The sequence below is a fragment of the Schistocerca serialis genome, chromosome 3 (assembly GCF_023864345.2).
Source record: "Schistocerca serialis cubense isolate TAMUIC-IGC-003099 chromosome 3, iqSchSeri2.2, whole genome shotgun sequence".
Classification (NCBI taxonomy): Eukaryota; Metazoa; Arthropoda; class Insecta; order Orthoptera; family Acrididae; genus Schistocerca; species Schistocerca serialis.
In genome coordinates this window covers 360,138,459-360,151,103 of record NC_064640.1, presented here as the reverse complement: position 1 = coordinate 360,151,103, position 12,645 = coordinate 360,138,459, and the positions used below count along the sequence as shown (strand labels likewise).

Below are 12,645 nucleotides of genomic sequence, written 5' to 3'. Positions count from 1 at the left end.
AAAGGTGGCTCACAGAAAGGAGGCTGAGTTCACAGCACCCCTTGCACTGAATGTCATTGACCTGTGCACACCAACAAGCCCGTTTGCAGTGGTGTCTGGCACATCCAGCCTGAAATAGAATTGTCTTCAGTGATGAGTCCCACTTCAAACTGAACCCAGATGACCAGCAAAGTCATGTCTGGAGACGCGTGAGACAGTAACGGGATACCAAGCTGACTGTTGCCAGCCATACAGTGTGACAACCAAGTGTGATGGTCTGGGGTGCCATTTCTTTTGATAGCAAGACCCGTTTGGTTGTCATCAACAGCACTCTTATAGCACAGCAATATGTCGATGATATTCTGTGCTCTGTTTTGTTGCCTTTTATGGCAAGCCATCATGGTCTTACATTCCAGCAATATAAGGCCCTCCCATAAAGAGAGTGAGTTTCTATGGCTTGTCTTCGTGCTTGCCAAACCCTACCCTCACCAGCAAGGTCATGAGATCTCTCCCCAATTGAGAATGTTTGGAGCATTATGGGCAGGATGCTCCCACCAACTCAGAACTTTGACAGTATAATGTTCCAGTTGGGCAGAATTTAACATGATATCCCTTAGGAGGACATCAAACAATTCTTATCATTCGATAGCAAGTAGAATAGCTGCTTGTTGAAGGGCCAGAGATGGACGAAACCATTATTGGCTTGCTCAATTTGTGTAGTTCTTTCTCCTGAATAAATCACCCCATTTTTATGAAATTGTAATCATTTTTTTATCTGTACTTGTACATCACATCAACTTATTTCCATCCCACTCAGATAATTCCTTCATGATGCATAACTGCAAAAAATTCAATACATTATTGAAGACAAATGCAGATGTATTACATTTAGTTTGCATAAGAGTAAAGGACTTCATTTTTGAGGTGTAAAATCTAAACAGTTCATAAAAGTTTTTTTATCACTCACAGTTCAAATGGTTCAAATGGCTCTGAGCAGTATGGGACTTAACATCTGTGGTCATCAGTCCCCTAGAACTTAGAACTACTTAAACCTAAATAACCTAAGGTCATCACACACATCCATACCCGAGGCAGGATTCGAACCTGCGACCGTAGCAGTCTCGCGGTTCCATACTAAGCGCCTAGAACCGATTGGCCACCGCGGCTGGCTATCACACACAGCCATTATCTTTTTGGCTACAAAGATTTGTCTAGCAAAGTACTGAAACAGTGGTTCTTTGAAAGTGTATTTTCTAAAATACTGAGGTATGCTGTAGTAACACCTATATCTTAACTTAGAAGTAAGTAAAAAATTCTGATTTTACAAAGAAGGTCAGCATTGGCCGTAATATTCATGGTTTATTGATACCAAAATCGATTTTCAATCACATAGTGATCATCTTCAGTGCTGTGGTGTACAAATTAAACTCATAGGCACTGGTATCAAGTTATTATCAGTAACCCAAGCTTTGGTTACTGATTCATTACCATTTTCTTTAAATCATTAATGACATTGGGCCTCTTCTGACACCATTCAGTCAATGATACTCACTCCATGCACCTCTATAATTGGTACCTTTTGTATAACTTTAAAGTTGAACAAAATGTTACCTCAGCTTCTCAACAGCTGTACTGTTCACTTACTTTATGGCTTGTCAAATGTCAGCATGGATGTCATACAAACAGTGTACAGTGCCAGATTTGCAGCTGCTGATCACAACTGAACTATTTTTTTCCCCAGATTAAATCACCACATTAACTTATTAATGCAACTACCAAGTTTTGCTGCCATACAATAATCACAGCCCACACTGTACCTCCGTGACTAGCTGCATTTTAATTATAACCACTCGTACTTATACAGCATGTGGTTGGTAAAGGCTGTGTTGGTCATGCACCATCTTGTACCATGAAACAGATGAAGGTCTTTTACCATGAAACATATGATAATTTGTAAATTAACTGAGTTTCATTAATGTCTTAAAAGTTTTACCTGTCTTGAAACTGGAAATTTATGTTGGTTTCCAGTAGCTTCATTTTCAAAATATATTTAACTTTGAAATAGCTTTTGATAATACTTCACTTAATTTGGTTTCATTTACTGATTATTAGTGTGTTATAGAGTAATAATGCAACAGTCTGAGAAGTTTTCCAAGGTGCAACACTCTTCCCTGCCACCACAATAATAATCCATCTTCTATTTCAAGTAGACCCATGTCTTCTACATTATTGTTCATAATAAACTGAAATATTCATGATAAATCAATGGTATGACTTTCTAGAGATCCCAAATACTTTTCTTCTTCTGTATCCCAAAAAGCCTCTTTTTAGCACACAATTGCTACTGCATCACAGCCACGAACTAGTTCAGTTGTCCTGTCAAAACATATTACACAAATCATATATCCTTTTTAAGTGTGGGGTTGTAGAAAATGGCATATCATTTTGAAATCTTGAAGTAGATGCACTGAATCCAAAGTCAGTATTGAATTTTCTTTGAACAGTGATATCATATTCAAGTTCTTTTGTTGCTATAAAGTCTGCAATTTGCAGACAACATGTGCAATTTTATCTCTGAACTGTTCTAATTGTATTGAATCACAACAATGAGATGGTAGAGTACTGAACTTTGATGCTCAACAACTAAATACAATCTTACGTAGCACATACCTCTGCACTGAGATGCTACTTACCTGTAACTAAGGGATATACTAAGTGCATTACTGGTGCATATGAGAAAGGGGAAGTACAGCTTAATACAGCTTAATACAAAATCTTCGGCATGGCCGGTTGGCCGGCTAGGTGCTGGGGAAGCTGGGGTGGCACCTTCAGCGGAAGGGCCACCACTTGTGTTCTGTGTACTGCCCCCAACTAAAAAAAGGGATAATGCGAGGGGGGGCTGGTAACCCCCCCAAGCCCCTGGTGCGGTCTTCCACTCTGCGAAAATCAGTGGGCCCATGAGAAGGGGAGAAGACCGCAGGAGAGGAGAGGCTAAGAGGGCTAGGCCCATGTATTGTGCATCACTCTCCCTGTAACTACAACCCAAGGAAGGCACCTCGCAGTAGCAGCACGACTACATCAAGACCGCGCTTCGAAAAGCCGAGCCCGGATGCAGCCACACCGCCGCCACTTGGCCACCTTAAGAGAGTCATAGTTACTCCCGCCATATTTTGCAGAGGCTGACTTGTGCCTGAGTTGCTTTGAACTCCCAAATTATTTTATTTTTTTCTTTGCATTACATTGCCTTACCTTTTTATGTCTTCTCATACTTCCATCTGCCATTCCATTAATGCCCCTGATGCAAACTGACTGATTTTGCTATCTGACGTAGCTTAATGTGAAATTTACTTTTATATCAGTCATTCTATACAACTATACAACTTTATTTGTTGCTACTTTCATCATTTTCATCAATTTATGAATGAAAATGAATCAAGATCATGAACTAATTGCATTAGTTGCATTCTGATGCAAGCAGTATTTGTAGTAGTGCTTGTCTTAACAATCTGAACATAATTTGTATAATGGAGCACTATGTTGTTTCCTATGAAATGGGTCTGTTGATAGTGTTGTGGAACAATAGCACTTAATTGAGGCCAATGATGTGCTATATCCACTCTATTTTGGGCACCTGCCAATGTAGAGGAGGTTTTGGTTCTAGCTATTTGTGTATGAACTGCTCTGCATGTTGTACAGTTTCATAATGGTGTGTCTTAAGTGAAGAATAACTCTCTTCATCTGTTGACTGATGAAAATAATGTTCCTGGACACTGTTTATTTTGATTTCATGACTTAATGCTCTTTGTGTAGCTGGAACTATCTGAAATAGCTGAGCAGTTTTTAGAACTCCATTATGACTTTAATCTGATTTGCTTAATGTCTTAGTATGGCACAGTCCTGACACTTGAAATTACATCATTAGCTACATCCTTTTAAATCGGCTATCCAGTATGAGTAAAGTTGACCACCTTTCTTGTGGTTCTAACTGATTCAAAAACATGCAGCTGCTATATGGACTTGCTGACCATGATGTTCAGATAGAAAACTGCAGATATCAGAAAGATACATACCAGGGTCTTCAGTGGTTTCAGCAAAACAAAAGTACTGTCCTTTGATGAATGGGGTCAACAATAAAACTTACCTGGCAATGTAGAAAAAAATAATGAAAGTGAACTTCCCAACTCTCCTTTGATGTTTCAGCTCATCAAAACTAGAGAAAGGTAGAGCAAGCATAGGCAGTGGTGGACGTGGAGCCCTCATTTACATGCCACATGTTGCAGCACTCCATTTTATTTGAGTTGTCACTATTCAAGCCTCAAGCCATCATTCTTGAAAGTGTTGTGTTTTGAGCCCCAATTATTTGTGCAGTTTCTTAGCTGCTCTTACTGTTATTTTTGCAATGCCAGTGGCTGCTGCAGTTATAATTTCTGAAAAAGTGCTGCTGATATTACAACAAATTCAATAATTCTGCATCCACAATGACTTAATTTTCTTGTCACCAACTTAGTTCATGTTAGGTTATACCACTAACTAACTGAATAAAGATGTGACCGTCGAATGCAGTTTCATTGTGATCAGTCATATGTCTAGTCTGTGCATGTTTGTCAGGGGTTAATTTTGTAAATGATTGTGCAAGAAAAAGGATTTTGGTAGATTTCTTAAATTCATATCATCTGTTGCAGACTGAATTTTTTCCATCTTGGGTGGAGGGGAACAGTAGCACAGCCTTAGACAATATTTCTATTCATTCTGCATTACTAGATGGGTAGTCTGTTAGTAAAAGGATGAATGGCTTTTCAGACCATGATGCACAAATTTTAATGCTAAAAGGCTTCTGTACTCAAAAAAATGTCCCATATAATTACAAACTATGTAGGAAAGCTAATCCAATGGCAACAGAGAGTTTTTCAAACCTCGTCATGGAACAAGAGTGGCAGGATGTTTATAGTGCTGATAACATAAATGACAAACATAATGCTTTCCTTAACACATTTCTCATGCTCTATTGCAACAATTAATCTTGAGTGAATTGGAAACCTCTGAAAAAGTGTACTACTTTTTTCCAGCATGTATATGTCAAAACCACCAACTTCAGTTATGGTTCAAAGAGAATGTATAATTTTAGATACCCACATAACTGTATTGGTGAACCCATTTTCTAGACAAAGGAAGACATGGTCATTCCCACAGGATCATATCTACTCAAGCACTACAACATTTGCCCAATCTTTGTATTCATGGTTGCTTTTCTTTTGAGACTGGGCTGCCACCATATTGAATGTTTGATCTTTTATGACACTGAGGCTCATGAGGAAAATTATTTTATTTACAGAATGAATAACTGTCCAGGAAAATACTTATTGTTGCTAAATAACATTTTAATGCAGGCATACAAGACTTCTGAAGGTGGAATCTTTTGAAGGAAGAGATACACTGAAGGCTAATTCCTTACGGCTGGCTGTGTCAAAGTCATACAGTTTTGGTGGCTATCCAGTGTCTGTCACAGTTGGTGAAGACAGTCAGTTCAACAGTTCCAGCTCCAGATTATTAACTAAGCAAGGTAAGAACTGCTGAAGCCAAGACATTCATTTAGTAAAGAAATGTATTCTAAAATGTATTCTGGAAATGTATTCCAGATCTTTCATATGAAAAATAGAACTTCTCACAAGTATATATTTCCTTTTGAATACATAGGTCAAACAAAGTTTTCTAGAAATTTAGAGATTCATAAGAATTGGTGCAAATATGGATGTTATTGAAATGCTTAAAGAGTTTGTCACTAATGTAATTAAAGTAGTGGGAATGAGTGATGGACAGTTCCTTAGTGTCTCAAAAATGTGATAGCTTACTTTAATAACAGAAGATTTATGAGAAGGAATGGTGTTTTCAAAAGCTTATTTTTGTGATAATACAGCACTATAATCTTTGGATGGTTAATATGAAGATTAGTAATTCTGTTTCATGCCTAGGCTGTTAAACTTTGAAGAAACACACTACATCTAATTTAAAACTTGTAAGAGTTTGTGCATGAGTATAAGCCTGAATATGATGACTAACAATTAGAAGAATTTGACAGTTCAAATTCTTGTGATTACAGCTTGCAATAATAAATTCAACTGCATGGAGCATATCAAAGAATTCCTGAAGTGTCTACACAAGTGTGTTTACAGTGTGAATGTTGTCAGATGAAGTGATACAAAAAATAAAAAAGCTGACTGATTATGTTTACTTTCATTTCATAATGCCGTTCAGAATAATTTTTTTGGGTAACTCATCAAGGCAAGCCAATGTTTTCTTGCTCCAAAAATGTGTAGTAAGAATTATTTATAGTGTGAACTCAAGAATGTCCTGCAGAGAACTGTTCGCAGAACTGGGGACACTAGCTACTTCTTCCCAACATATTTGTTCATTGCTGAAATTTATTGTATATAATATGTTTCTTTTCAAATCAACAACTAAGTTCATGGAAACAATACTAGAAGCAAGATTAACCATCATAAAGATTTAAAGTTACTTACTGTCATCCAGAAGTCTCCATTATTCAGGAACACACAGTAACTTGCCAGCAGACATACAAAATTTAAATATTATAAATTTCTATTTATTAGGAGCAGAAAGGATTTGTTGGTGGCCAACTCCTTCTATTTCATTGAGAAATTTCTTAGAAGAACCAACTGATGTGGATATGTTACTAATAATATCAATAATGTGAGCATTAGTTCACTCTGTGAAAATTCAGTTAAGTAAAGTGATCATTATAAATTAGGCCTCAGAGAACAGAACATTTACATATTTTGTGACAACTTATTTCTTACCTTACAAATAGAAATATATTTAAGACTTTTTAGATTCATCCACATCAGTGAAGATAATTTCTCTTGGGATCTCTGGGTGGTACATTAGCATATTTATTTTTATTCACAAATATTTAATATTTTTGTTTTGTGACATGTTATACATCCTGGAGGATCTCCTCACTGTGGATCCAGTGGAATGAAAAATACATCTAATCTAATATAATCCCCCAGATAACACAACATGGTGATGACTTTATGAAAGTATGTGTCTTTCAAACAGAACTACAAATAATAACTGACAAAAGAGAAGATAGTATTTGAAGATCTAACAATAATTAGGTATGAAATACATAACTCATACAGACTTATTAGAAATACAGGAGGGCAAGATGAGTCAGGAGAAACTGTAGATGTCAGTTAACGTTTTGATATTCTAATTTGTTTTGCTAAAAAATGTGTTGAATAGTTATAAAAAGCATAAATAATACCAGACACTTGCTTAAATACTGATAACTTCACAATAACCTAAGTGATTTTTTTAAAAAACATGTAGTCTCAACTCCTACCATATGTCTTTCATTTCTTTACAATTGTAGAAACAAAATTAACTTTAAAAGCATCATCCAGGAAAGTTTATATATTCAAAACCACTGCTTTTGGATGTGATTATATATATACACAACAATCTGGTTTTCTTGTATATGAGTTGAATTGAATATTTCACATTCAACAATTCCATGTGAAAACTGGAATGTGGATTTACATGCTTAGCAAATCTGTGAAATTCACTTGGTTTTGTTGCATTAGCATTATCAGAATGTGAAATCTTTTAATTTGAAAAACTCTGTTCGATAATATGTACAATCAAACTGTTTTCTTCACATCATCACCCATTTTTATGCACTCTGCATCACTACGAGGGAGGGATACCAAGAATCCTAATCTGTATTGCTAATTGGTTAACCTGATAGACTATCACCCACACTCTGCTGAAGATTGCCCATATTGCCTTCCATTGGCAACAAAAATTTCATTTTCAGTATTTCATATAATTATTGACCAACTTTAAAATTTTAAAATGCTGTCATAATATACTCATAAAGAGGAGCAACCTAATGTTAAACGTTGAACACAGTAAGAGAAGCACGATATTACAGTTAGAAATTTAGTAGTCTTGACGTAGGATAACTCATGACACACAAATTACCCAGACTATATTTATCCAGTATTTGACAATGATAGCTCTTAATGTCTTCCAACAACCAATACACATAATTTCAAACCTTTTCCTTAATACCATCTCCCCCAGAATGTTTATGACTTACTACATTTTTACTGTTCATGCAGTATAACTTCAGCACCGGGCATGACATATTAATTTATTATTTCTTTACTAATAACTATATTTCAACAAATTTTGCTGATAGTATCCTAATATATCACTGAAAGTACCTGCAAAATTATATCACAGTATGGCATATATTTCAGGAGCCATTACATCACAAACAGTGAGATATGTGTGTAAAACTAGTTCCTGGTTGGAAAAGAGCACAAATTGTCCATCATATACTCATACAGTGTTTATTAAAGAGAGCACTTAAAGACTCCCAACAAACTATAAACATAATTTCAAACATTTTCTGAACTTTTTCTCATTTACATGTTTGACATCAAATATTTAACACATTAACTCATTTGTTGAGTTGTAACATTTTTGAAACTATTTTATAAAAGGAAGTTTGATTCCTTAAGGAATTGGCGATTTGCTGTCCTCCTCTGGGCTTTGATTCTACACTGCTTCCTGACTGATTTAATGACTTTTCTCCAGTGTAGACAAATGTCTCTGGTTCCCCTCTCAGAAATCAGATTTGCATGAAATACTTAAAGAGGCTGAAACCTTCATCGGTTTAAATTTTTGAGTTTCTAGCTTTACATCTCTCTGATGGTTCCTTCATGAACTATGATTCATAGTTCACAAAATATTAAATGTCTGTTCCAGTTACAACAACCATATACATTACACACCCACAAAGTCTCACATGTGTAATCCTAGATATCCGACTCTTCAGCTTCCCCTAGTTGTACATACCCTTTGCTTAGATTAGCAAACATAAATATGTTTTCCATCCTTACCCCATCAAAATATTTTCTATGTACAGTCAGTGATTTACGAAGATTTATTCATTACCTTCATTCACCTTTATGTGCAGAAAATATTCATTTTTTCCTGTAATTATCATGAATGCTCTCTTTAGTTTATGTAAAAATTCTGAAGTATCATCTTTTCTGTAGTATTCACTAAACAATCCATGAAATATATCACAATTATTGCTTTCTTTGTGTCTGTAGTTTCATGTTGCTCATAGAAGTCCATATTCACTTTTTGAGGATAAAATTGATTACAATTATGAGAAACATTTACTTATTCAATTACTTTACACTTTCTTTTTGCATCCATATACTTCAATCATTTATAAAAACTGTATTAGCATGATGTGGACTCTACAAAACCTCAAGGATCCTTCACATTATATTGTTCTAGCTGAAGAATTAATTTTCAGAAACATCTGACATGGATGTAATTGTATCAAAACATGTGATAGACTTTACTTATCATTATAGTCAATACTGTTTTGTTGAATGAAACATATAACCTCCATGATGAGCCTTAAATTTATGAAACTGACCATCAAAATTACACTGGATTGATTCACTTACATGAGACAACATTGGACCCTCAGAACTTGAAACAGAAATTACTTTCTGCTTTCACACATTCCTTCCATTTGCAACAGTAAGTCAGATTTATGGCCTCTTCAAATTCCTTTGGCTCTTCATCTTCTACCACAATCATTTCTCTATAATAAGCTAATGCTTTTAACGTTTCTCTGATCTTTCAATTTTCATTGATCCATTATGGATCATGGGACAACAGCTCGCATGAACTTCTTGATGCAATAATTTACCAACAGCTGTATGATTTGTAGAAGTTTATTTTATTTTATGAATTTCTATGTGCTACCAGTTTTGGTATTACATTGATGCCATCTTCAGGCCCCACTCGTCATAGTCGTAAAATCGCTATACACGGAAGCAGCCATTTAACTGGAGCCAAGAATCAATCGTCCTGCAACAGCTCTTGGTTGCCAGGGGACACAGAGAGTCTGTGTTGCCTGGCCACCAAGAGCTGTTGCAGGACAATTGATTCATGGCTCCAGGTATATGGCTCCTTCCATGTATAGCGATTTTACGACTATTACAAGTGGGGCCTGAAGATGACATCAGTGTAATGCTGAAACTGGTAGCACATAGAAGTTCATAAAATAAAATAAACTTCTACAAATCATACGGCTGTTGGTAAATTATTGCATCAAGAATTTGTATGCTTTCCTTCTGATAATTTCTCAACTGTTTCTCCTGTAGATGCATCAAATTCATATTGCCACATTGTAACCACACTCCTGGAAATGGAAAAAAGAACACATTGACACCGGTGTGTCAGACCCACCATACTTGCTCCGGACACTGCGAGAGGGCTGTACAAGCAATGATCACACGCACGGCACAGCGGACACACCAGGAACCGCGGTGTTGGCCGTCGAATGGCGCTAGCTGCGCAGCATTTGTGCACCACCGCCGTCAGTGTCAGCCAGTTTGCCGTGGCATACGGAGCTCCATCGCAGTCTTTAACACTGGTAGCATGCCGCGACAGCGTGGATGTGAACCGTATGTGCAGTTGACGGACTTTGAGCGAGGGCGTATAGTGGGCATGCGGCAGGCCGGGTGGACGTACCGCCGAATTGCTCAACACGTGGGGCGTGAGGTCTCCCCAGTACATCGATGTTGTCGCCAGTGGTCGGCGGAAGGTGCACGTGCCCATCGACCTGGGACCGGACCGCAGCGACGCACGGATGCACGCCAAGACCGTAGGATCCTACGCAGTGCCGTAGGGGACCACACCGGCACTTCCCAGCAAATTAGGGACACTGTTGCTCCTGGGGTATCGGCGAGGACCATTCGCAACTGTCTCCATGAAGCTGGGCTACGGTCCCGCACACCGTTAGGCCGTCTTCCGCTCACGCCCCAACATCGTGCAGCCCGCCTACAGTGGTGTCGCGACAGGCGTGAATGGAGGGACGAATGGAGACGTGTCGTCTTCAGCAATGAGAGTCGCTTCTGCCTTGGTGCCAATGATGGTCGTATGTGTGTTTGGCGCCATGCAGGTGAGCGCCACAATCAGGACTGCATACGACCGAGGCACACAGGGCCAACACCCGGCATCATGGTGTGGGGAGCGATCTCCTACACTGGCCGTACACCACTGGTGATTGTCGAGGGGACACTGAATCGTGCACGGTACATCCAAACCGTCATCGAACCCATCGTTCTACCATTCCTAGACCGGCAAGGGAACTTGCTGTTCCAACAGGACAATGCACGTCCGCATGTATCCCGTGCCACCCAACGTGCTCTAGAAGGTGTAAGTCAACTACCCTGGCCAGCAAGATCTCCGGATCTGTCCCCCATTGAGCATGTTTGGGACTGGATGAAGCGTCGTCTCACGCGGTCTGCATGTCCAGCACGAACGCTGGTCCAACTGAGGCGCCAGGTGGAAATGGCATGGCAAGCCATTCCACAGGACTACATCCAGCATCTCTACGATCATCTCCATGGGAGAATAGCAGCCTGCATTGCTGCGAAAGGTGGATATACACTGTACTAGTGCCGACATTGTGCATGCCCTGTTGCCTGTGTCTATGTGCCTGTGGTTCTGTCAGTGTGATCATGTGATGTATGTGACCCAGGAATGTGTCAATAAAGTTTCCCCTTCCTGGGACAATGAATTCACGGTGTTCTTATTTCAATTTCCAGGAGTGTATAATAAAATCTAAATCTAGAATTAGGGTTGTTAATACAGTAAAAAATTGGCAGTGAAAGAATGTTTATTATGTACTTGAATGTACACACAGTAGAGAACTACTTATTTTGGCAGAACATGATGCTGTTTATGTGAACACTGAATATTCCAAAAGCATACAAGCATACACAAGAAATTTAGAGAATCTTCCACAAATGATAAATACTAAATAACAAATAATTGCTGAAATTTAGCTTTGAAATGGTGATCTGCTGCATGCCATCAGGTGATATTAACCAATATGACACATTACATTCAGCATAGCTCATGGCATTGTTCCCTCTCCTCAAGAAATAGCAACTTGTTGTGACAGAAGTTCTCACTGAAGCTAACTCCACCATCCTGGATCTAAATCTTGTCAGTGGACCTCAGTATGGTAGCATTGAAAAATCCTCACATTCTGGTGATCATCTTACATCCTCTTCACCATGAGAGCATCGAAGATAGCCACTTCTGTCAAAGCTTCATGGTCACTGAGCATAGAATGGATCTTCAGTTTCCTTGAATGAGAAACCGCCATGTCGCCCAGTGCCCCAGAACTGTAGTACAACTTCGTATGGAGGACATGGATGAAGTATCTGCATTTTTGTCTTCTTGATGAAGGGTCATAATCCTCAACTTTGTATGTGACATCCAACAAGAAATGAAAAATATGATATGGCCCAAAGCAGTAGTTTCTGATACTCCCACTTTCCACACAGACATAAAAATCCATTCCAAGTCTCCCAAACTGTATCTCACTGGCTGGTGCTGGGCATCCAGTTCCTGTATGTGAGTCAACTGTCTTGCTTCTATGTTCCTGGTGATGAATTGTTCTAATTAGTCATCCTAAGTATCATCCAGCTGAACAGGAATATTGTGTCCACTGACATTTTGTCCTCAAAGTCATGAAGCAGAAAGGATGGTGTGGAGCCTGCAGGGTCTTGCTCTACAGTGTTATATGTAAATGTC

The 12,645-nt window shown here is 38.4% G+C and overlaps 1 protein-coding gene across 7 annotated transcripts in view; it reads left to right on the top strand.

Annotated features, from left to right (window-relative positions):
• LOC126470165 (cAMP-regulated phosphoprotein 21) overlaps positions 1–12,645 on the top strand; it is a 1,039,480-nt gene that overhangs the window by 854,142 nt on the left and 172,693 nt on the right. For all 7 annotated transcript variants that reach the window (XM_050097798.1, XM_050097794.1, XM_050097797.1 and 4 more), the window contains one exon: positions 5,367–5,539. In XM_050097798.1, the coding sequence (XP_049953755.1) occupies positions 5,367–5,539 (173 nt within the window). The remainder of the gene's footprint in view (positions 1–5,366; positions 5,540–12,645) is intronic.